Source organism: Aethalodelphis obliquidens, unplaced genomic scaffold, assembly GCF_003676395.1.
Source record: "Aethalodelphis obliquidens isolate GAN/ISIS:26980383/991018 unplaced genomic scaffold, ASM367639v1 scaffold20, whole genome shotgun sequence".
Taxonomy (NCBI): domain Eukaryota; kingdom Metazoa; phylum Chordata; class Mammalia; order Artiodactyla; family Delphinidae; genus Aethalodelphis; species Aethalodelphis obliquidens.
The window spans coordinates 18266489-18289921 of NW_020837964.1; the positions used below are offsets into that span (position 1 = coordinate 18266489).

Consider the following 23433-nt stretch of genomic DNA (forward strand, 5'->3'; position numbering starts at 1 on the left):
CTTATCACTAGACCCCCTGCTGCATATGGTCCCTCCCATGGTCCAGCCACACTGAATTACTTACAGTTTCCAGAACCTGGAGTAGTCCAGGGTTTCCAGAGCCCATCAGAAAAACACATCTTTGCTCATACTGAGTCCTTCGCCTCTAACACCCTTCTCCTCCCACCATTTTCCTCAACATCCTGGCTGACTTCTTTCTCCACACATATCCTTGTGTCCCTGCATGTGTGTGTCTAGTCTCCCTCTCTCGAAAACACAGTCTCTTGGGAATTCCCTGGCCGTCCAGTGGTTAGGATCTGTGCTTCCACTGCAGGGGGCCCAGGTTCGATCCATGGTTGGGGAACTAAGATCCCGCAAGCCCCTCGGCATGGCAAACAAAACAAAACAAAAGTCTCTAAACTCATTGTTGAAGACAGTGTTCATTAAACAATTCCATACACCCTATAAGTAATTTTCTGCCTTGAGAAACTAGTGTTAAAGCCCACTTGTAAGGACATAACACAGCTTTTAACAGGTTTTCATCATATTTTCCAAGCTCCTGTGCAGCAGATAATAAAGGAATTCACTAGACCACTAAAATTTCCTCATGAAAATTTAACCATGAAACTATCATATGCAATTTTCAGGGAGAAAAATTGTCTCTTTCAAAGTTCAAACAAAGAATATTTTACAAGCTGTATTCTAAAACTTTTATAATTGATGACTATGAAAAAAAAAAAAAAAACGCTGTTGAGAAAGACACCAAAATCTTAAATGTGGTGAAAACACAGAAGACTTTTTCTTTTTTATACTTTGAGTTTTACAAAATTTCTACAATGAAAATATATTACTCTTTTTATGCTTAAACTTAAATTATGTGACTCTTTACATTTGTCTTTTCACTTAGGACACCAGGAAACTCAATATCAAATTCAGCTCCCAATCACAGTGAACAGATACCCTCACTTTTCAACAGTACCTGATATCTAGTCTTTTCCATGGCTTTGGTTTCCTATTTTTACTTCCTCATTGCAAGTATCTTTAAATATAAACCACCAAAATTACTCTTTAGAAAGAGATATAATAAATATATAAGTTATTTATATAATAATTATAGTGTTACATAACTGTTAATTATGTGTGAGCCATTCTCTTTACTAGCATTGTACTCAAATAACTAACTAAAACGGTTTACAACTTGCAAAGATCCAAGAAAATTAACGAAGAACAGAGCAATAATATCCACCTGTGAGGAAATAAGCAAACATCACACTTTCATAAGCCACCTCATCCATCGTAAATGGTCAGGTACGAAGAAGAAAATGAAGTCTTAGAAGTTCCATCACACCCACAGTGGGGTGTAACTGAACACGTGTCTGAGAACCAGCCTGGTCCTTTCAAGTCATGCATGTCTAGACAACTGCTGTTCCCTCTGTCCCAAGTCCCATAAGCACCACCTGCATCACTTTTGTAGTAATGTATCCACACATTCTGGAGGCTACAGCAGGAAGGACAAAGGACAGAAGTCAGGAAATTTCCTGTGTACCAAGAAATGCCAGAGAGATCAGTCATATAACTGCTATTATTTTTGGTTTGTAATAAAAATATGTCCACAGTCAGAAAGGGAAGGAGGCAGACAGGAGAATATCAGGCCTGTGGTTTCCCACAAATTTGTCAGGAAAGGAAAATCAAATATAAGAACTTTTAATGACAATCTGAGACCAAAGTTGGGAAGCAAAAGCCATTAGCACGCAGTGGGACCTCAGCAATGTAGGCAGCCTGGGCCGTTTCCTCAAGGGCCTCCCAACAAGAACAGAGAGTTGAAAATGATTTCAGGAAGCTCTCACAGGCTTTCAAAAGTCTGCTCCTCCCAGATCTTCAAAATCAGGGAGCAGCTCTCAGAGATAAGCACCAGATGGCTGCGCATTCTGCTAGCCTGGTAGTGCTTTTTCTTCCCCATCAAGGGCAGAGACTGAATTCTTTTTACCAAGCACACAGTCCAGTGCACACAAGAGGTACTCAAAAACAAATGTTAAATTAAATATTGATTCCTGCTTATCACTGGCTATAACACAAGTGGTGCCCAAACTGTTCACTCAGTGCTCTGTGAAGAATTCTCTTAATGTTTCACAAATATCGCCTTCCATTTACGACATGAGATGATCAAACAAGATGACAGGATGTGAAGACACTAAGAAGAGCCATAGAAGCAGGAGCACACACCGTCCTCCCTCCAACAGGCCAGTCTCCCCGCGGCCCCAGGAAGCTCTGCTCAGGTGCTCACATCCTCAGGCTCGTCCCCTGGGCCTTTACTCATTTTCTGAGTCTCTCCGACGCAGCACAAGTTCTTTCTCAGCACCAGACTCACACTGGAGTATCTCACACGGTCTCTTTCACGTTCACAGGGTCGCACTCAGGGCCACTCTGACCGCGGTCTCTCTCACACTCAGTCTCTCACAATCTCCCTCTCTCAGTCCCTCTCACACTCATGGAGTCACCTCCACACTAGGGTCTCTCTCACACACACACCGAGTCTCCGTCACACTAACAGCGTCACCCTCACACTGCGTCTCGCACATTCAGGGTCACCCTCAGACTGACACACAGACACACACACACGGCGTCCTCCTCACACGCTCAGTCTTACACTCCTGGAGTCCCCCTCACGCTCAAGGTCCCGCTCACACGCACGGCGTACCCCTCGGGCACGCGCTCACTCGCAGCGTCTCTCACGTGCCCGCGGCCCGCCTGCCCCGTGCTGGGTTACGGGAACCGCATCCCGCATGCAGCGGCGGCGCAGAGAGTTCGGCCCCAGCAGAACGCGGCCCCAGCCCGGCTCCCGCGGCCCTGCTCCCACGGCCCGGCTCCCTCGGCGCGCCCGCCCGCGGCCCGTTACCTCGTGGTGGCCCGGCGCCTCCGGGATGCTCGGTCGCGCTGCCACCGCCCCCGCCGCGACCGCTCAGGCCCCGCCCCCGCCACGTCATCCGCCGCCGGATCGCGACAGCGCGCGCCGCGTCGGGACAGGGCGCCTGGCTCCGCGCGGGGCTCGCGGGCGGCGGCGCTTCCGGGCCCCAGGGGGCCGCCGTGGCCTCTGGAATTCCGCCGGCCGCGCTCAGGGGTCTGCAGGTGAGGTCCCAGCCCCCGGCGGGCCGCGACCCGGGCCCAGCCCCACTAGCCGACTGATTGGCTGCTCCGCGACCCTGGAGTCTCTCGGGGCCTCCGAGGGACTCAATACGGGGACGCTCCCGCGGGAACCTCTAAGTGCCCCACACCCGGTTCCTCTGTGGCTTTTGGCCTGGGCCGCACTCCCGGGGGACCCCATACAGCTCACACGAGGAGCTCTAAACAGCCTCCATACCCCGTTCACAGCCAACCCTCCGCCTGGAGACCCTAGGGAGACAGACCCAGGATTCGTCCTCCGAGTCACAGCTCCGACCACCGTGCATCCTTTAAGGTCCCTGCAGACACATGGACACCGCTGAGCTTCCAGAGCCAACCCCAGGCCTACCTGGGGCCCAGGCTTGAGGACAGTTTTCAGTCCTCATCCTGCCTGACCCCTCTTGGAGCTGCACCCTCCTGTCCTCTTCCTCTCCCTGTGGTTGCTCCTCCTCCATCTCCTTCTAGGGCTCCTTTTCCTCTGGTAGCTCTGGGGCTCCGTCTAGGGCCTCCTGATCTCGTGGAAAGCTGAGCCCTACCCCTTAGCTTCCTGTCCACACCTCAAGCCATGATTCTCTTCTGGGCTATGCAGTCATTTCCCCCCAGACACGTGTTCACAACTACACATCCTCTGGTTCCAGACTGCCTACACACAAAACCCTGCTCCCCACCACGTAGTGACCCAGCAGGAAATGTGCAGCACCCTGAACCCTTCCTCCTCCTGCTCCCCCAGGCCCTGCATCTCATGGTTTTCTTCTCCCCAGCCATAATAGCCTCCCAATCCCTATCCTGCTCTCTCTAACCCATCCCCACAGGGTAAGAGGTGCTCCTAAAATACAGATTGGAATGACTTCGTATCTCCTCTGCCTAAAAACCCTTCCATACTCCTACCTATAGACCTGAGGTGATGATCCTTGAAGAGCGTTCACTGGTGCTGCCCTCCTTGTGCTCTCTGCTTGGAATACTTTCCCTAAGTGTGAATGAGAGTACAGGCATAACATGCCTTATTGCTCTGCGCCTTATTGTGATTCGCAGATGTTGCATCTTTTATAAATAGAAGGTTTGTGGCAATGCTGTTTTGTCAGATGATGGTTAGCATTTTTTTGCACTAAAGTTTTGTTTTGTTTTGTTTTATTTTTGGCTGTGTTGGGTCTTCGTTGTTGTGCACGGGCTTTCTCTAGTTGTGGCGAGCGGGGGCTACTTTTCGTTGTGCTGTGCGGGCTTATTGCGGTGGCTTTTGTTGCGGAGCATGGGCTCTAGGCACGCGGGCTTCAGCAGTTGTGGCACATGGGCTCTAGAGCACAGGCTCAGTAGTTGTGGCGCACGGGCTTAGTTGCTCCGCGGCATGTGGGATCTTCCCGGACCAGGGCTCGAACCTGTGTCTCCTGCATTGGCAGGAAGATTCTTAACCACCGTGCCACCAGGGAAGTCCACTAAAGTATTTTTTAATGAAGGTATGTACATTGTTTTGTTTTGTTTTTTTGCTGTACGTGGGCCTCTCACTGTTGTGGCCTCTCCCGTTGCGGAGCACAGGCTCCGGACGCGCGGGCTCAGCGGCCATGGCTCACGGGCCCAGCCGCTTCGCGGCATGTGGGATCTTCCCAGACCAGGGCACGAACCCGTGTCCCCTGCATCAGCAGGCAGACTCTCAACCACTGCGCCAGGGAAGTCCCCATCCCCATTTTTAAGATGAGCAAACCGAAGCTTAGGGAGGTCAGGAGACTCCCCAAGCTACTTGGCTAGAAGTGGTAGAGCTCAGATTTGAACCCCAGTCTGCTGGTCCTGAAGCCTGCTCTGACTCCATACCCTGTCTCTACAGCTGTGAAACTGAGGGTAGAAGTTCGGTTGAAACAGATCAGGGGTGAGAGGGTGGCGGCAAGGCCATGAGTGGGTGTGTGTCAGGGCACTAAGAGGCTGGGCAGGATCTGGGGGTAAGGGTTTACTCCCTTTCACGTTGTCATCCTTTTTACCAAGGCCAGCGATGCGGCTGGACCTATGTATTCCTAGTCATCCTGACCCTCTGGGCCACCCATTTTTCCAGGTCTGGCCAATAACTGGTGTAGTGAGAAGATTCAGAGCACCCTCTAGCGGCCCACAGTGTATTGACACCTAAAACCCCGGCTGGCCAGGCTTCTGTGGAGGAGGCAGGAACTGGAGCTTCCACCACCCCCACTGGCCCACAGCTCTGGGCTCTGCACCACAGACTTCTGGCCTAGTCTCCATCCTTACACACGTTTTCCTGTCTCAGACTCTTTGTTCCTCTGTCCTTATCCATCTCCATTTGGTCCCCAGTCTTTCAGTCCCTATCTCTGCCCATCTTGGTCTCTCTCCCTCCCTCCTCAGTCTCACTCTGTTCCCAAAGAGGGACAGATGGCAGGCAGATGAACTGATGAAACAAAGTAGAAGGGTAGCATCCTAAAAAAAATTCAAAGGATGCTGAGACCTGCAAGCTGTGGGAGGACAGAAGGATGGGAAGCAGAGTCCAGACAGCGCGACCGTCAGGATTGTCCTTGGCTCCCAGCTGTGGGGTGACATTTGGGGCCTGTTGACCACATAGGAGCGGCAGAGTTGGGTGGTGGGCAGGAGCTCCATTCCAACAGGAATGTTTCAGGTCCTGCTTCTCAGTCCTAGGAGGGGAACTAGATCCCAGGAGAGGGGGAAGGAGGATAAAACCCAAAGAGGTGCACAGGAGCCATGCTTTGGTGCTGAGAGAACCCATCAAGGCCCCAGAAAGGTCAAGGTCCAGCCTCTGATTACCTGCCTCGTTAGTCCCCTCACCCTTCCACTGACTCCTTCCTCTCATGCTCAGAGCAGAGGCTAGGCCAGGGCACTTTACAGCATCCAGAATACTTTTATTGCCAGAATCGAGGTACAGCCTGCTCAGAGCCCCATGTGGGGCCCACCACTCAGGAACAAAGGGAGAGACAGATGCTGGCTATGAATGCAACAGAGAAAATTCTGCTTCACAGAAACCTTGTAGGAGCAAAGCACAGTCCAGCCTGACTGTGGCTTTGGGGCTCCACCCCAGAGGCTAGACCCAAGTCTTGGCCTTTAGGCACTGCCCACTTGGAGACCACCAAGGCAGATCCACATCCTCCATCCCTGCTATCACAGGGAGATCCATGCAGCACCTCTGGAGCAGGAAGAAAACCCCTAGGGGGCCCCTAAGGCACCTGGCTCTCTCAGGGGCCCACTCAAGTTTCTGGGCAAGTCCCTGCTGACTAAACACCACTGAGCTGCCTGGTGGGGATGGGTGCTGGGCAGAGTGGGCAAGAGTCCTACCTCCTCTCAGTCCTGTGCCAGCCCACGTGAACGCTAGAGAGATCCTGGGCAGGGTGGCAATGTGGTGGAGGGTCAGCAAGAGGGCAGCTCAGGGTGGCTCTGATTGGCCTTGGCTGCTTCCTTGAGTCCTCTTTCCTCATAAGTACCTAAAGGGCATGGCACCAGGCTCTGCTCTCATTCTTGAACCACAGCCCCAGGGCAAAGGGAGGCAGCATCAATACTGTGGGCAACAGCCCAACCAAGGAGATCAGGGCTCCTGGGACACAGCCCCGAGAACTGGGGGTCCATCTGCTGCCCAGCCCTGAGCTAGGCTGTTCTTAGAAGTAAGGGAGGTAGGAGTGAATGCCCCAGGGCCTGGGAACCATGGAGAGCGTAACAACCCACCCCTGCCTGCAGGGGGAACCGGGCTGCCCCCAGAAAGCCACAGTCAGGCTGTGTGAGCAGCTAGGCCACACAAAGACAGCAGCTCCAGCCACCCGTGGCCAGTAGCAGGCTGACTTGTGGCCAATGTGTGAGAAGGTACACCCTAGGGACCAGGAGCCCAACCTAGGGACCACAGTTCAGTAACATCCCTCACAAGAAAGCTGAGGAGCCAGGCCCTGGTGGGCGAGTGTGAAAAGGCCACAGGGGTAGGAGGAACACAAGGCCCCAGCACTGGGGATTGGGGTCAGGTGCCAGCCAATCCACCTGCGGAGCCAGTCCTGAGGTCACAATTCCACCATCAGCAGCATTCTTTCCAAGGGTCCCTCAAGTAACTTCAGACTATGTCTTCCTTCCTCATTCCCAGAGAGGAAGGATAAAAAACCCAGCATTTCCCCACTTCCCAACCCAAGATCCAGGGCCTTAGATGATCAGTCACAAACTGCTCAACTCATGGGCCATGGTTGCCCCACAGGCCAGGAGAAGCAGTGGTGGCCAGGCCATCCCAGAGCCCTGCCCAGCATAGGAATCAGGGCCCGAGAAGCACGCGTTTCAGATAGGCCAGGGTAGTGGCGTTGGCCAGCATCGCGATGTGCTCGGTGCCCGGCAGTGCCTGCAATGACACTTCTTGCTTCTGGTGGCCACGCCAGGCCTGGCACTGCAGGGCGCTCTGCAAGTTCACAGTGCCATCACCATCACCAAAGCAGATTTTCGGGTCACGGTCCGGGAAGCTTTCATAGTAGAAGGAGTCTGGCGTAGGGACACCAGTGCCGTAGAGGCAGTGCAGTCGCACGCCAGGTGGTACCATGGCTTCAACCAGCCCCTCCGTGTCCTGCCGCATAAGCCAGCCGTCTTCGAAGCCGATGTCCTGGAAGAAGCGGCGATAGTCCTGCAGCGTGTAGTTGGCTGTGGGTGTGTGCACGAAGACCTTTTTGGGTGACCAGGTATAGTTGTAGGGCAGCAGCCAGCTGGTGGAGACGGCAGACCGCTGCTGCTCCCGGATCTTCAGGGGCCCAATGACCGGGATCCGGTTGTTGTCTCCTGCGGATAGAGGACTCCAGTCAGTCTGTGCTCGGGAATGCAAGCCAGCTGGGCAGCATGCTCACCGCCAGGGCCCCTGCCAGCCCCCAGCCCGGGCCTGGCCAGCACTCTGGCATCTCTATGCTGTTAACGAGGTGACAACTCCCCTATTTCCCTGTATTTTTGCTCTATCTAGGAAGCACATGACCAAGATTTGTTTCTTTCCTTTTGCATTTTGTCACCAGGGATTTAGGCAGCTCACACCCACAGGGTGATTCATGGTAAAAACAATACCTTCCCCAGAGCACTTATCACCCGGCCTGTGGGTACTGACCTTGTCACAGGTGAATCAGCAGGTGGGCAGCCCAAAGACACAGTCACAGTCCTCTTAATCTTTTATTACATTGAGCTATGTAAACATTTTTCCCCTTCCTAGGCTCAGACCTACATCCAGCCAGCCCTGGTCTCATCCCACCTACCTGCCTGGCACTGACCTGGGCAGCCAGGCCTGCAGGAGACAGGGCAGGAGGGGAGGCTGCAGACAAAGTGAGAGTCTTTCTTACATAGGAATGCCAACAGCACAAACGCATCCACCAGCCAGTGAGATCGCCAGAGGATGAGCTGGAACTTGGGAACAGGGGCCTCTGCCCTGCTCAGGACTCACAGCCACCCATCACCCCACCACTGACTGCAGGCCTTCAGCTCTGCCTGCTGGGGCCTGGCTCTAGGAGCCCTCAGGAAAGGGAACCCCTAGCTAAGGGTCCACGACTACCACCCGTCCTGTCCCACCCCCACTCCCAGACTGCCAGAGCCTGACAGCAGTCTCCCAGAATCTGAGGCAAAGCTCTAACTAAGGAAGGGGTCCCCAACCCCCGGGCCGCGGACCATTACCAGTCTGCGGCCTGTTAGGAACTGGGCTACACAGCAGGAGGTGAGCAGTGGGCTAGAGAGTGACGATTTACCCACCGCTCCCCATCACTCGCATCACCGCCTGAACCATCACCCCTCCCAAGCCCCCCGCCCCCTCCGTGGAAAAATTGTCTTCCACGAAACCATTCCCTGGTGCCAAAAAGGTTGGGGACCACCGCTCTAAGGGGACTCATGGGGAAGCTCTGAAAGGGCCAGTACCTGAACTCCACCATGGTAACCTGTCTCAAACTCAGAAGGGCCCACATCTCTCCTTTCAGGTCCAGGCTGGACAGAGTAGGTAGCTGTGATGAGTCCTCACTATAATTGGATTCACTGTCCAGCTAATCCAGGGTGACGACTGGGAGAGGACTGATCACAACGATCAGGTGACCAATAAGCAGGTCAGGCAGTGGCAGTCACTTGAGGAAGAAAGCTCATCAGATGCTTGGTACAGCCCTGGCTCACATCCAGTCCTAGCAGAGGGAGGAAAGCCCTGGGGCTACAGCTGGTATGTTCTAACAGTCCTGAAAAGGCAAGTGGACTGGGGAGGAACAGGGAAGGAGGTGGTTTTCCCAACTGCCAAGCAAGCAGGCCCAGACAAATCTGCACCTGCTTCCTCTCTGTGTGGCCCACAGAGGCTCCCCGCTGCCACAGAGGGAGGTGTAACTCACAAACAGGAAACTGTAGCCCAGCCTTCCTTCTCTAGGGTGAAGGTGGGGATGAAGAAGTGAGGATGGGGGTAAGAGAGAGGGAGAAGGCTCCTCCAGAGAACTTTGGATCAAACCAAGTAAGGCCAGCCAGGACAAAGCTGTGTGTGTGTGTGTGTGTGTGTGTGTGTACACGTGTGCCCTATGACCAACGGTTATGCCACTCCGTGTACATGTTGTAAGAAACCTACACAGATAACAAGAGTCATCAGCCGGAGAGGTGAATTTAGTAGTGTTATATTCTCTTTTAGAAAGAGATGTTTGGAAAAGAATACAACTCTGGATAAGGAAGGGTCCTGACCCAAGAGAAGAGACGTGAGGGTGGCCCAGGAGGCCACTGTAGAGGGAAAGAGAGTGTGCCATCTGATACCAGCACCCCCCATGCTGGGCCAGGCAGGGTCTTACCTGAGGCCAGGACGCGCAGGGTCTTGGCCACGCCCCCCCAGGGCGGACCCAGTGCCACAAAGGCATGGATATACTTGTCCTTCCAGGCCTGTGGCTGCTGCTGCAGAAAGTAGAGCGTGTACATGTTGCCCATACTGTGGGCAGCCAGCACCACGGGGCCCCCATACAGCTGGTGCATCTCCTCGATCATCTCGCGGAGGGCCAGGAAGTAGGGCCCGTTTTCATCTGCAGGCCAGAGCCAGGCGGGGGTCAGGCAGGAAGGGTCCTTGGGCCTGAACCACTGACTGTGTCTCAGGCCAGACCCAGGACTAGGTGGGTGGGGAGTGTGTGAAAATCCAAGTGGGGAGGGTCTGGTTTCCCCTCAATTTCCATGAAGGGAGAAGAAGCTCCTTTTCCCCTCCTCAGCCTCATTATCTCTCCCCAGGGCTCAGAGGCCCAGAAATCCTGGGCTGAGGGTGGGGGAAGGACAGGACCTGTGATGGCTGGGCTGGATGCCAGAGACACGGGAGAAGGGAAAGGCCCAGGGCCTTTGGTGGCTGTTACCTCCTCCTCTCCACCCCCCTCCCGCATGATCTCAGGGAGGAAATGAGAGCAACCACTTACTTGGAGCTCGGCGCCAGTCATAGGGGGCCCCCCGGACGTCCTCACCTCGTGTGTAGCCCCAGCCCACAAGGCTCTCCACCATGGTGTGGAAATAGGAACCTATAGACATAAATCCACAGGATTAGAGAGAGTACAGTCGTTGTCAGCTGCCCACACCACGCCTGCCAAGGAGACTGTGACACCTACAGCCGGGAGATCCCCGAAGGAGTGCTATAGGGCTCTGTGCCCACACTGATTAGAGACGGTTCACAGGCTACCCCCACTCAAACCAACAGGGCTCCTCCCACTCTCGGAGTCCATCAGAACCTCCATCCCCATTCCCTGGGGGCCATGAGGAAGGGCTACACACCCACACTGCTTTTGCTGGGGTCCAGGAACTCCAGTGAGAAGGTCTTTCCAAAGCCAGGGACACGCACATCCACACCATCAGGAAACTGGGTGGTGCGGGACGTTCGGTTGTAGACCAGCCTGCCAGGAGGGGATGTTGAGCCAGTGACCCAGAGGTGACACCTAAGTTGGTGTGTCCCAATACTGTCTTGTGTCCTGAGCCACATTCCCTTCCCATCCTCAGGTCTGGTCAGATGTATAGGGGAGACCAAAAAGTAACAAAGCAAATTTGTAAAGCACAGATCAGAGTAACCACATCCAAATGAGGACCCCACCAAGGCTCACTCCAGAGACTGACTCCAGGACCCCTGTGAGGCAATATTCCCTTCTCCTCAATGTCACCCATACTGTCTAATGCAGGTCTTAGATATGGTTAGAGAGGGATCTGGCTGCCAGGCCTGGCTCCGCCATGAACATCACACTTGACCCCAAAAGGCAGGCAGCCTAACTTCACAGGCTCCCATTGCTCCATCTCCATGGATCCAGCTCCTGCCACCCACCATAACACAACACAGGGCAAAGGAGATGATGAATGCAACACACAACAGAACCAGACAGAGAAACCCCGAGCACCTGTGGCTGCTGTGTGAGTGGGTGGGCAAGGCCTGGAGACATGATGGGGACAGGGTGGTGGAAGACAGGAGGAAAGCCTTGTGCCAGGCCAGGAACCCTGCTCTGGCCTCCCTTGATACTAAGGAGGCAAATGTGCCTGAGAAAACACAGGCTAGACCTGCAGTCCCCAGTGGTCCTGAGTCCCACCCACCCTTAAAGATCAGCCACAGAAAGCTGACAAGATACCCAACACTGGCCCAAATCAAAGTCCTGGGGACCCACTCTCTCCAGGGCAATCTGTAGATCATCCCAATGGCCACTCAGCAAAGTTCTAGAAAGCCAAAGTACTCTGTGCTGGATGCAAGTCTAAAGAGGTCAGAGCCCAACAAAAGTAGATAAGCCCCTCTCAGTATCAGCCTGTACCTCCAACTGGCAATACCTGAGACCATGCTTCTGCACAAAAATAGAAATGCGGATCAACATCCCAGAAATAACCCTGATCGCACAAGGAGGAGGAAAGAGTCAACAAAGCAGGGGTCATAAACAACAGGGAAAGGCAGGGTGCCCAGAGAACCAGCTAGAACCAGCTAGTGTGTCTCCAGGGGAAAAAACAATCTTAATTTGAAAGACTCCATTCAGCTCAAATATTTATTGAAAAACAATTGTGTTTCTGGTCCTACAGCTTTAAAGATAAAAGAGACACAGTCCCTGCCTTCAGGGAGCTCAGGGTGGGCGGGAACCTTAGTTCAGAGGCACACAACTATGGGTTCAAATTCTAGTTTGTCACTTATTAGCTAAGTGACCCTAAGCAATTTTGTAACCTCTTTGAGCTTCCAGATTTCCTCATCTGTAAAACAGGTCTAAAAACAGCACTTGTTTCACTGGATTGCTGTAAGACTCAATAAAAGAAAGTATGTAAAATGTATAGTGTTTGCATTCAATAAGCAGTAAGTCTCATTACATGATTATCTTATTATGGAAGAAATATCCTAGGAAACAATGTTTGGCAGGCAGGGAATGCAGGTTAGAGGAGCAGGCATGTGGCCAGGGGGAAGGGGAGGTTAAGAGCTCTGGACATGGACTTCCCTGGTGGCAAAGTGGTTAAGAATCCGCCTGCCAATGCAGGGGACACGGGTTCAAGCCCTGGGCCAGGAAGACCCCACATGCCGTGGAGCAACTAAGACCGTGTGCCACAACTACTGAGCCTGTGCTCTAGAGCCCGCAAGCCACAACTACTGAGCCCACGTGCCTAGAGCCTGTGCTCCGCAACAAGAGAAGCCACCGCTATGAGAAGCCCACGCACCGCTCGCCACAACTAGAGAAAGCTCACGCGCAGCAACAAAGACCCCACGCGAGCAACGCAGCCAAAAATTAAATAAATAAATTTATAAAAAACTAACACAGAAACAAAAAGAGCTCTGGGGATTGGCAGGGAGACTTCACAAAGAAAGCAGGCTTGGGTTTTAAAGAGTGAATGGGAGGGAGTTTATCAGGCAAAGGGAGTAAAGGGTGATTCCAGGCTGAAAGAACAGCAAGTGGAAAGGAATCCCCAAGCAGCTGGAAGGGGCAGGTGTGGCCAAGTCAGAGGCAAGGGAAAGGGTGGGGGCCAAGGCGAGGCTGTGAATAGGGGATGGAGCATAGAAACCACAAATAGGGCCTGAGGCACTGGAGAGGGTAGGGACAGGAGCAGCAGGAAAGGGAAGAAAGTTCTGTCTGGGAGAGTGCCAAGGTGGCGTGGACCAGACAGAGGAAATGGGAAGGGAGAGAGGTCAGTGACGCTGAGCCTGAGATCTCTTGAGGCGCAGGTGAGATAGAAATGGGCTCTGGAGGCGTCTCTAGACCGGGTCAGCGAGCAGCGCCCCACCTGTGCCCCAGCCCCCACCTGATATTGTCAATCCAGCAGTCAATGATGACAGGCAGCAGCAGTTCCAGGTTCAGCCAGAGTGTGAAGTAGCTCTCTGTCCTCTTGGAGCAGAGGTAGTGCACGACTGTCGGCTTGTCCAGCTTTGCCTCCAGCTGGTTGCCCAAATCACCGGGCACTGAAGGGGGACATAGAGCATGAATGAGACCCTGGGCCTGGCAGGCTGGAAACCCAAAGGCCTTCTACCCACGGCTATCCCAGGCTGCAGAGTAGGTGATATCTGTGGGGCTCCTAGGCACAAAAGCCTTTCTGTGTTCCCCATTTCTCTGATTACAGGAAATAGGCTTCATTCAGCCTCCAAGACCTTTCCTGAGTTCAAACTGGCAGATTCATGCAGTTGTTAATTAGGGAAGGGAGGGGATGCAAGACAAAGGAGAAACAGTCATAGAGAAACCATAGTGCAGCCTTGGGGCAAGGTCCTGGTTCCCCATCAAGGGATACACACACACAACAATATCTTTGAGCTGTTTTGCAGATACTGAAACCCCCACCGGTATGCTGCAGACCCCAGACACGCTGGAACCAGAAGGTTGATGATGTTGACTCCCACTCACCTCACCACCAACCGATCAGAAGAATTTCCATGAGCTGACCACACCCTCTTGAACCATTACTATCAAACTTCTCACTACCCTCTCCAAGTTGGGACACACAGTTTTGAGGGCATTAGCCTGTTGTGGCCCCCTTTGCCTGGCAAAGCAATAAAGCTATTCCTCTCTACTTCACCCAAAACTCTGTCTCCGAGATTTAATTCAGTGTCGGGGTACAGACGGTGGTTTCGGCTTCATAGGCAGGGTCTTGTATACTCTGAAAGAAGGATTGGGAAACAGGACAGAGCACTGGGCCACTTAACCAGCCAAAAATAAATCCAAAGAAGGCACTCCAGGATAGGCTCTGGAGGGGGGCAATGAACAGAAACAGTTGAGAGAAGCAGGCACCTGCCAGCCTACTGAGGTCCTCAGGGCTTGCTAAAGGCCAGAGCCCAGATGCTAAACCCTTCTAAAGGTTCCAGAGTGCACCTCACCTGGAGGGCCCTAGCATCTTAGCACACTTGTGTTGGAAATGACTCTCTTGAAGCAACATACCATTCCAGCTACAGCCCAATGGGGGTGGGTGTGACCAGGCTCCAAGGATGACTTCACTCTACTTATTCAGTCTATACAGAGGCCTGGGGCCCTTGTGACACTCAAACCCATCCCCCGCTCCCCCCTTGCTTCAGTGCCTAACATTCAAGGCCCTTCACAGTCCATTGACTCCCAGTGACTTTTCAGGCCTCGCCTCCTCCCGCATGCCATTCTCTTGACACCTTCCAAACCCCATTTAGGATCCAGTGTTTGGCTCTCTGGGGCATTCGCTGGCCTCCAGCTGTGAACACAGCCCTGCAGAGGACAAGCTCTCCTTGTGCACCATCCCACTGTGTCCTCAGTGCAGCCATGGGAGGGAGGTGTGGCACCTGCATTCACCTCCCTTCATGATGTGGTGCAGAAGTGGGGAGTCCCCAGCATGACAGCCTCTAGATGAGATGCTTGTGGACTAGACAGGGCAGTGAAGAAACCTTGGTCACTGTTTCCACCAGAGAGGAAATAGCTGAAAGAGGAAGTCATCTGATCTGCTTTGCCTGGATACCCTTTGCCTGGCCAGGCTGTGTGGCCTCTAAAAATACCAATGGTCACTTCCTGGGTCCCTCTGTGCCTAGAACTAGATAAGAGCCATCCACATGCCTTTCACCTCAAGTAACACTGGGAAGAATATCCTTATTATGCCTACTTTACAGATAATGAAACTGAGACTGGGAGAGGTGGAAATAGCTTGCTATAGTCCCTTCCCCCACCCAGGGCCTTCAGTATCTCTTCTCTGGCCTCTGCTTCCTCTACCACCAATTTGAGTCCCACCCACAGAGACTGGTCACCCTTGGATGCTGATCCTCTGATGGCCAAGGTTAGGTCCCTGCTCTGTGTCCAGGAACAGCTTGTCTGCTGTCCACCATGGGGTTTCCCAGGATTAATGCCAATAGCCTCATTCTCTGAGAAGCTGGGCAGGTTACGATTCCAGTTGCTCAGTGCCTCTAGGTACAACCCGAGGCTCCTCTGCTGTGATCTAGGATAACTAAGAACTGAATGAATTAATGAGTGCATTTAGCACCAATACAGGTGAAAAGGCCTAGGACCAGTCTGGTCAGAGACCACACACTTCCCAATCCCACACCCTTCATACTCAGTACTCCTTAGGTCCACACAAGGCTCCCTGCAGGCTCCCAAGACAAAGTCCAGATGACCCAACCAGTCACGAGCCCTGCACCATCTACTCCTTCCCCCACTCCATTCCAGAGAGCCTGGACTGCTTAGTTCCCTCCCTCTGATACGTAGTTCCCTCTGCCTGGAACTCTCTCCTGGACTCAGCTCCAGCTGCGTACTCCAGGAAACCTTTCCTGACTGGGTCAGTGGATTCTCTGTGCCTGCCCAGCACAGACCTCACCTCTGGGAATCATCCTGCACGCTTAGGGAAGGCAAGGCCAAATCTGCCCAAACTCCGTGGTGAACCTGGGTCCAGCATTCCCTGGGAGCATTTCCTGGCCCAGAGCTCCTGGTGGAGGACCCCTGGGATCACACTACCTGCTAACCCTACCCTTCTGTGATCTGCATCATCCCCATTAAAATACTCCCAGCAGAAAGAGCATGGGGGTCATGCTGCAGCAGACTCAGTATGTAATGTATACCTCGGCATGCCTCTGCTTTTAGGAGCCCTGGATGGCCACCAACACACTAGCTCTTCGTGGGAGTGATGGCCTGAATGAGGCACCCAAAGACCCCAAGACAGAGAGGTCTCATCCCTGCCACACCCACCACAAGGAAATACTACTGGCTCCTGGACAGTTGCCTGGGCCAGCAGCAAGGAGGAGGTAGGCAGGGGAGGTTGCCTAGCCCCAACATAGCGTACGGAGTCCAAGTAGGTCTGGCAGGAGTAAGGGTACAGTATGACATCTGTTCATAGCCATTGTCTCAACCCCTCCCTCTGTCTATAGCCATCCTCAGATTCCCTTGGGCCTCCTCCCTCAGGCCCAATGCCACATATTTGATAAGTTAGGGGAGAGCCCTGGTGGCAGGTTAGGAGAGCAATCCTTCCCCAAAGAGCTCCCTTTCAGTAATGCCCTCTGAAACGTGTCGGGCTGGAAGGGTGGAGGGAGACAGCGTCCAAGCCAAGCCCAAGTCAACGCTGAGGCCCCTGAGGGCCAACTCCGAAGCCACCCTACCTCCTACCGGCCCTCAGGAGTGGGGCCAAAGAGCCTCGGTCTTTCCAGCTAAAAAATGGGGATGAGGCGAGGCTTGGGAATGAGATGAACAGGCGTACCGATGCGCAAACGGGTGGTAACCCTCCCACTTACCCCCATATTCTATAGGGTAAGGTGACAAGAGTTTGACCACAACCGCGCCCAGCATAGCAGGAAGTGGACGGGCCGACCCAGATGACAAGACAATCATACGCTCCCTCACCCCGTGCTTAGAGCAGATGCAGACAGCCCCGCCCGCACCCCATCCAGCCGGACGCACGAGCGAACGGACCCACGACTGGACGCGCGCCTCACCCAGCACCACCGGTGGCGGACGTCCAGCCGGGAGTGCCAGATCTGTGAGCATAAGGAGTAACAGGAGGCCGCTCGGGAGCAGGGCGGCGCGGTAAGGGCAGAGGCGGAGGCCCATGGCAGTAACCGCAGCTGCAGGTCCGAGGCGCGGATTCAGTTCTGGGGTCTCGCGCCTAGGCCCTGGCAGCGGCGACGCGCTTAACCCCGCCGCTCGCAGCCTTCACAGAGGCCGGACCAATCAGGACCCGCCTCCTGCAAACGGCCTGCCAATAGGAACTCTCCTTCCCAGTCGGAGTTCGCCGCCCAGCCCCTACTCATCCCTGGCCAACTCCCTTAACCGCGCTGCACGCCGAGCGCATCGATGTACCGAGGCTCAGCCTGGCTTTCGCGCACGCTCTCAGCTGATCAGACCCAGCTCGCGTCTGCTGGGCACCCAGCCCAGCCCTCGGTACCCTGAGTCCACGCAGCGCAGCCCTCACATCCCCGATTCCTGGCGCCTCCTTGACGAGGGATCTAGAATGCGCCGGGCTGAATGGGAATTCAGGGTCCAATGCTCGCCGCTACTGAACTACCCGGGTCAAAGCAAGAGGAAGAAGGGGAGAGGTGAGTCCCAGGCTGTTCTCGAGCCTGAGGAGACTGACCAGGACCTTTGGGCAACTCCCAAGTCGGTTCTTTGTACCCTGCCCCGAGGGCATCTGGGTTCAAGCTACACTGGCCCAGGGGCCACCTGCTGTCTGCCCGGGAAGGGGCCAGGTCAGCGTGTTTCGCTTCCCAGTGAGAGTTCAGTCCCGCCTGGTTCAGGGTCTGGAGTGTAGTATGACCCACCGCCACACACACACACACACACACACACACACACACACACAAACACACACACACACACACGCGCGCGCGCCGACTAAACATAAACAGTTTGCTCGCCGGGTTAAGAGAGGGCTTGAGCCTCAATCCTGCGCCAGCCCATCGGTTAGTTCCCCTGAAGACCGGAAGGGGTGTTGGGACCTCATATCCCCCTACCACTCCCACCCCACGCAAACCGGGGATCCAGACACGGCACAGACTCTCTGTGCATGGAATCGGGGCGGATAGAGTGGGCAAAGATTTGACAACCTGTAATATTCTGGTACCATGTGTCACTCTGGAATAGGGTGACCAGCATGTTTGGAGACTGGAGGTCTTGATCCTTCACACACCCCCTCCTGAGAGCCAGTCAATACCCTGGTCATCCCTGGCTGGTCCCAAGACCTCTATCCTGCCCCTTCCTTCCTCCCTCCCTCCTTCTCTTCCTTCCTCCCTCCTTCCCTCTCTCTCTTCCTTCCTTTCTTCCTCTTGGTCAACGGCTGACCCTTTCCAGCCTCTCTGCAGTGACCCTCAATGAATCTACTCACCATCTTGGCCTGCCCCTCCTATATTCTTTTAGTGAAACACATTCGTGGTTGGAATACCCTCCTCTCTTAAGGTCCAACTATCTCCCACCTCAGACCCTGGCCCAGTGACCCCCTTTCAAAACCCCTGCCTCCCTCACCTCCATCCCAGGCCCCAGCAGAGGGGCTGCTGAGGACCAATCTGGTGCAGGCCCAGTATGAGAGACAATAGAGACCCTTCTGCCAGGGCTAGGACAGGCAGGAGTCCAGAGCCACGGGTTAAGTGGGGGTAGGGTACGGATCGGGACAGCCTGGGCTGCCTTGGACTCTGGCCACAGTCTGAATGTCTTGTCAGCCTTGCAGCCTCAGATGCCCATGGGCTTCTCAAAGGGTGGCCCTGTTCTTGGGAGCAGTTCCCTGTTGCCCCACTCCCATAGGCCCTGAAGATGATAGGACCATGGCCATTGGGGTAGGGGGTGCCAAGGTCTGGTCAGTAATAACCAGTGCTGGCACTATGGAGAGGGGTCAGAGGGTGAGGTTCCCTCATTTTCACCATGACCCCATCATTCACATGATCCCCTGGGTCGCAGACCCCGGGTCATCCTGGACTAAAGATACCTCCTTGAGTCTCAGACGCACAACTAGGTGGTCACCAAGTTTTGCCAGCTCTACCATCCCAAAGCCACATTACCCTCATCTCCATACTAGCCTCCTTACTGATGTCCTAACTTATGCCCTTATTCCTGTGGCATTAAACATTAAATCAGGCCCCATCACTGTCCACCTAACCCCATTTATGACCCTCTCATTGCATGCATCATATGCATCTCACTCACAGTGAGTGAGGACCCTGGCGGGTATTCTGGTTTCCCCCAACTTCTACTCTCCCTCTTCCCCAACTCTCTCATCTCCGGCCTCAATGGCTTCCTTGCTGCCTAGAACAGGATATCCTCATTCTCCCTCAGGACTTCTGCACTTGTTGCACTGGGACCACTTTGCAGACCCCACTTTTGGGGACCCAACTGATTTAGGTCTCAGCCCAGACATGATCACTGGCTTTGAAGCAGCTCCTGCCTAGCTCCCATTAGAATATAATTGCTGGAAGAGCAAGCCCCTCATTTGTCCTCCTCGGTTACCACCTGCATAATCCCTGGCACACAGCAGGTGCTCAATATATGTTGAATCAATGAGTGATGAACCCCCTTCTCTATAACCCTCTCCCTTTCCAAGATAGGGTCCTGGTGCCTGTCAGACCTAGAGAAGAAGATAAGGGACTGAGAGGTCCACAGGTTGGATGTGAATTCTGGGAAAGAGGGAGAGTGTTCCTGTAGAGCAGAACATTCTGAGCAAAGGCTAGAGGTGGGACTGAGGAGCCAGGCCAGTTGTGGTATCTTCCTCAGGTGAGAATCCAGCCAGCAGCCTCTGCCCTCCTCTGTAACTGGGCCCTCTGCAACCACCCCTCCCTCGCCCCAGCTCCAAGCTTCCCTACCTGAACCAGGTGGGTGGCTGGGCTTGGGGCAACCCAATCAACACCAGGGCTTCTAAGCTGGTGTGGTAGCCACAGCTAAGTCTATTTGGAGGCAAATGATTCTCCTTAAAGCTCACAGCTCAGCAGCCTCCTATTCCTCTGCTGCCAGAGCCTCCCTAGAGTCATGAGAGGCCAACGCTGACCCAATAATGACAGAACCTGGGGCAAGGGGCCCAGAACAGGGCCTCTAACCTGGTCTAGGCATCAAGGAAGGCTGCCTGGAAGAAGAATTATTAGAGATGGGTCTTGATGGATAAGTAGGAGTGTGCCAGGAAAACAAAGGGATGATGAGGTAGGTGGGTGCTCCAGGCAGGGAGCTTAGCATGTGCAGCAGTCTGTAGACCAGAAGAATCACAGCAGTGTAGAGCACAGTGGTGGGTGAAAGTGGAACAGAGCAGTTTGAGGGCCCTGAAGACCAAGCTTAAAATCCTGGCCTATGTCCAGAGAGCCAGGAGCCTCGAAGACTCTCAAGCGGGAAGTAAGTGGCCTGGGGGGCGGTGTCAAGGGCTTCCCCTTTCACCTGGGGCGTCCTCCGGTCGAGCCTTCCAGTGCCAGCTCCTCCTCCCTGCCCCGCAACACCTGGCTCCGTCTACAGAGTCAGTGCGCCCTCTGGTGGGTACTCAGAGGCTATTCGGCGGCAAAGGCGTGGAGATGCGAACCCCAGGGGAACCTAGTGCGCTTGCTACTCTGGAGGCCTGGGAAGTAAGGAAGGGTCGTAGCTGGCCCAGCTGGGGGCCGCTGACCGCGAGGGTGGGGATGGGCCTGGGCCGGCGAGTGTGGATCGCCAAGCAAGCACCCAGTGTCGAATCCTCTTCGATAGCGGAATATTTCCCAGGAGGGAACAAGGAGGGGGTTTTACACCATTCCTACACGCCCTGGAAGTCCACGAGAAGAGCCACACTCCCCTGGTGAGGAACTCCACCCTGTATCTGCCCAGACTTTCACGTACCTGCGGCTGGAGCGCCGGCTGCCTTAGTGGCAGGCTTCCAAGGGCTGAAGTGAGGATGGGATTCCGCTAGCTTGCGGGCAGGCTCGATGGACCAAGTTCCTTTTTCCCAGGTACCCAGAGTACGGTTTGCCGTTGGAGCCTCGCTGATTCCTCCCGCGTACCGTATCTCCGATTCATTCATTCGTGATTCGTGAACACTAGCTAGTAGCGGTGTGGGGCTGGGGGACATTTATCAGTGAAATACAGAAATCTCAAACTACAGTGGGGACCCCTGCTAAGGAGGGATGTGCCTTGAGAGAGGAAAATTTGGAGGGAGGGCAGAGGTTAACTAGGGCAAGGGTGTGTTGGGAGGGGAGGAAAGGGCACAGATGAGACTCTAGTGAAAGGCCCTGTGGCCCCAGGGAAGGTTACTTTTCATGGATACGGGAAGAGAGCTTAGTCAACCATTCATTCATTCTTGAGCTACTACTATGTGCCTGGCAAGCCCAGTGATAGGCTCTGGGGTTGAGCCTTTCCTCCAGGATCTGATATTCTCGCGGGTGGGTGGATGGTGGGGTAGGGAGACAATAAACGATTTATCTTGTTAGTAGCTGGTTTAGTGCTGGCAGAAAGGAGACTAGAGCCGGCTGGGGGACAGGAGTGCGGGTTGTTTAGTATTAATGGTGTGATCTGGGAGGACCCATCTGAAGATGAGTAAGGGAGCTCAGCAAAGCAGGGGGCCTAAGGTTGTTTTAACGAATTTAGTTTTTCAAGAGTCCAAACATCGGGAATTGTCATGTAGGTGGAGGCGGTTGGACAGGTGCACGGGAGTTTTGGGGGAGCCGCCCCACGCTTGGGGTTACTACCCCGCAGGGACCTGTACACGCATGAATGCCTCTCCAATGGGAATGCGCTCAGGACGGCACCTCGAGGGGGAGGCTTCCCCGGGAACCCGGCTTTGAGACCCGCGCTGAAGGAAGAATATGGAAGGGCCCAGCGCGAAGGTCTGAAGGTTGAATGGATGGGGGGACCAGGAAGGGTGAGATTTAGATCAGGTAGCGCCGGGATGGCCCGGGGCTCTGTCGTCTTGGAGCAGAGCCCAGTCTGGAGCCTGACAAGGGGCAATGCACGCCAGGGAAGTTTTAGGAGAGGCTGGGGTGCTGTTGGGGTGAAGTGCAATTAGCTGCAAGGGCGTGGCCGGGAGGAAGGCCCGATTTAGCCTGGCGCACGCGAGCTCCTGGCTGGGTGGGGGAGGGGCCTTAACTCGCAGTTGCGCCCCGCCCACCGAACAAATATTTGACATTCCAAGCTTATCTAGAGGAGGGTGGTACCCGAAGAGCGCATTTCCTCCTCCCCCTGGGCCTGATTGGCTTAGCGCCTCCGGGGGTGGGGTCAAGCGGGTTGGCAGTAGGGTGGCGGTCTTACCAAGGACAGCGGAGCGTGGTCATTCGCCTACACCGCAAGGGGAAGGGCTGGTTGCTCGAAACTGCTGGAAACCCAGTCTACATACCTCTCCCTTCCAGCCGCCGTGTCCCGGGCGCCCTCAGTCTGTTTATCCGCCAAATGGGGACGCGGTGCAGTTTGAATTAGTGGGCAAGGCCTCGGAGGCGCCTCCTCTACGCCGGGTTCTTTCGCTCTCAGTTGTCTGAAGGTCCGAACGTAGCGCCCAGCTTGTCCGAAAGCGTGAGGTGCGGCTCCCGCCCCAGTTCCGTCTCGGGCTTGGCAACCCTCAGTGTCTGCTCCTGCCGGGCTGGAGCCCCTTCTTCCCGCCGGATTCTTCTTCAGTTTCTCAGTCACATAAACGGGAGAATTCGGGAAAATCCGGGGCGGCCTGGAAACTCGCCGTAAAGGAGCTTCACCAAGCCCGACAGGGCGAAAGTGTGCTGGGAGCCCTCCACGAAGGGCTGTCCGAAGAAGAGATGGAGAATTTGCGGCTCCCTTAGGCACACTGCACTTTTGCCTCTAGCCCCCACCGGCCAGCACGCTCACATCTCCAGGCAACAGGCCTGTTGTCAAGGGGGAAGGGCGAAAAGAGGCGGCAGGCCTCACGTGCGGTAGGGGTGAGGCTCCTTGCCGGGACCATCCGGCTCAGCGCCGGGAGCCGCTCTCGGGAGCTGGGGCCAGGGATGGGGGAGACGCGCTGCTTCCTTCCCCAGCACCGAGGCCTGCGCACCTCCGACCGCTCTTTGGCACCGCGGGCACTTCCTGGAGCCAGGCTGAGGCCCAGCCTTCGCACTTGTGTGCACAAACCCTTTCCACTGACCTCTGGTGAATACTCAAATGGGTTTAATGATCTCTCGTGCTTCCTGCCACCCTCCCCCCACACCAGTCGACCTCTGGCGACCCCCCTACAAGCCTTTGGGTGATACCTGATAACTCTTACCGGCCCCTTTCACCTTGGGTGACTTCTTTTACCCCTCCAGACCCGCCGTCGTGACCCCCACAGCCTCCAGGCTGCCTCCTGGTGATTTTCACAAGTCCAAAGGACCCTTACGGACTAAAAAAGGCCCCTGGTTTTACTCTTTCCTTGGCGGAGGCCCGGTGGGGGAGCGGAGAGGGAGGGGGGTCGCCGCAGAAGTCAGGCAGGGCCCGCTGGGGGAGCGCGAGCCCAGGCCAGCCTTGTGAGTGTGCGCGTGTAGGGCTAGAGTCTAGCGGCCCTCCCGCATGGTTCCCGGGGGCCGCCCTCGGTCAC

At 54.8% G+C, this 23433-nt stretch overlaps 2 protein-coding genes across 9 annotated transcripts in view; both read right to left on the reverse strand.

Annotated features, from left to right (window-relative positions):
• Nucleotides 1-4287, reverse strand: part of SLC7A6 (solute carrier family 7 member 6) — a 34741-nt gene extending 30454 nt beyond the window's left edge. For 2 of the 4 annotated variants that reach the window (XR_003435450.1, XM_027119494.1), the window contains exon 1: nucleotides 3384-4287. The gene's annotated coding sequence lies outside the window, so the exon portion shown is untranslated. Of the gene's footprint in view, nucleotides 1-3337 lie in introns of all 4 variants that reach the window. The other 2 variants (XM_027119495.1, XM_027119496.1) reach the window with 2 other exon arrangements.
• Nucleotides 4288-5963: 1676 nt separating this feature from the next.
• On the reverse strand, nucleotides 5964-23345 carry PLA2G15 (phospholipase A2 group XV). 5 transcript variants are annotated; one of them, XM_027119518.1, is made up of 7 exons: nucleotides 22167-23345; nucleotides 20763-20980; nucleotides 13303-13459; nucleotides 10835-10949; nucleotides 10482-10580; nucleotides 9879-9978; nucleotides 5964-7878 (listed from the first exon to the last, which is right to left on the reverse strand). In XM_027119518.1, the coding sequence occupies exons 1-7, from the start codon at nucleotides 22187-22189 to the stop codon at nucleotides 7367-7369; spliced, it is 1224 nt and encodes a 407-aa protein (XP_026975319.1). In that variant the 5' UTR covers nucleotides 22190-23345; the 3' UTR covers nucleotides 5964-7366. The 5 variants fall into 5 exon arrangements, with proteins under 5 accessions (XP_026975319.1, XP_026975316.1, XP_026975317.1 ...); XM_027119515.1 differs by having other exon boundaries at nucleotides 9879-10103; nucleotides 10831-10949; nucleotides 22167-23328; XM_027119516.1 differs by having other exon boundaries at nucleotides 9879-10103; nucleotides 10831-10949; nucleotides 22252-23326.
• Between the last annotated feature and the right edge of the window lie 88 nt (nucleotides 23346-23433).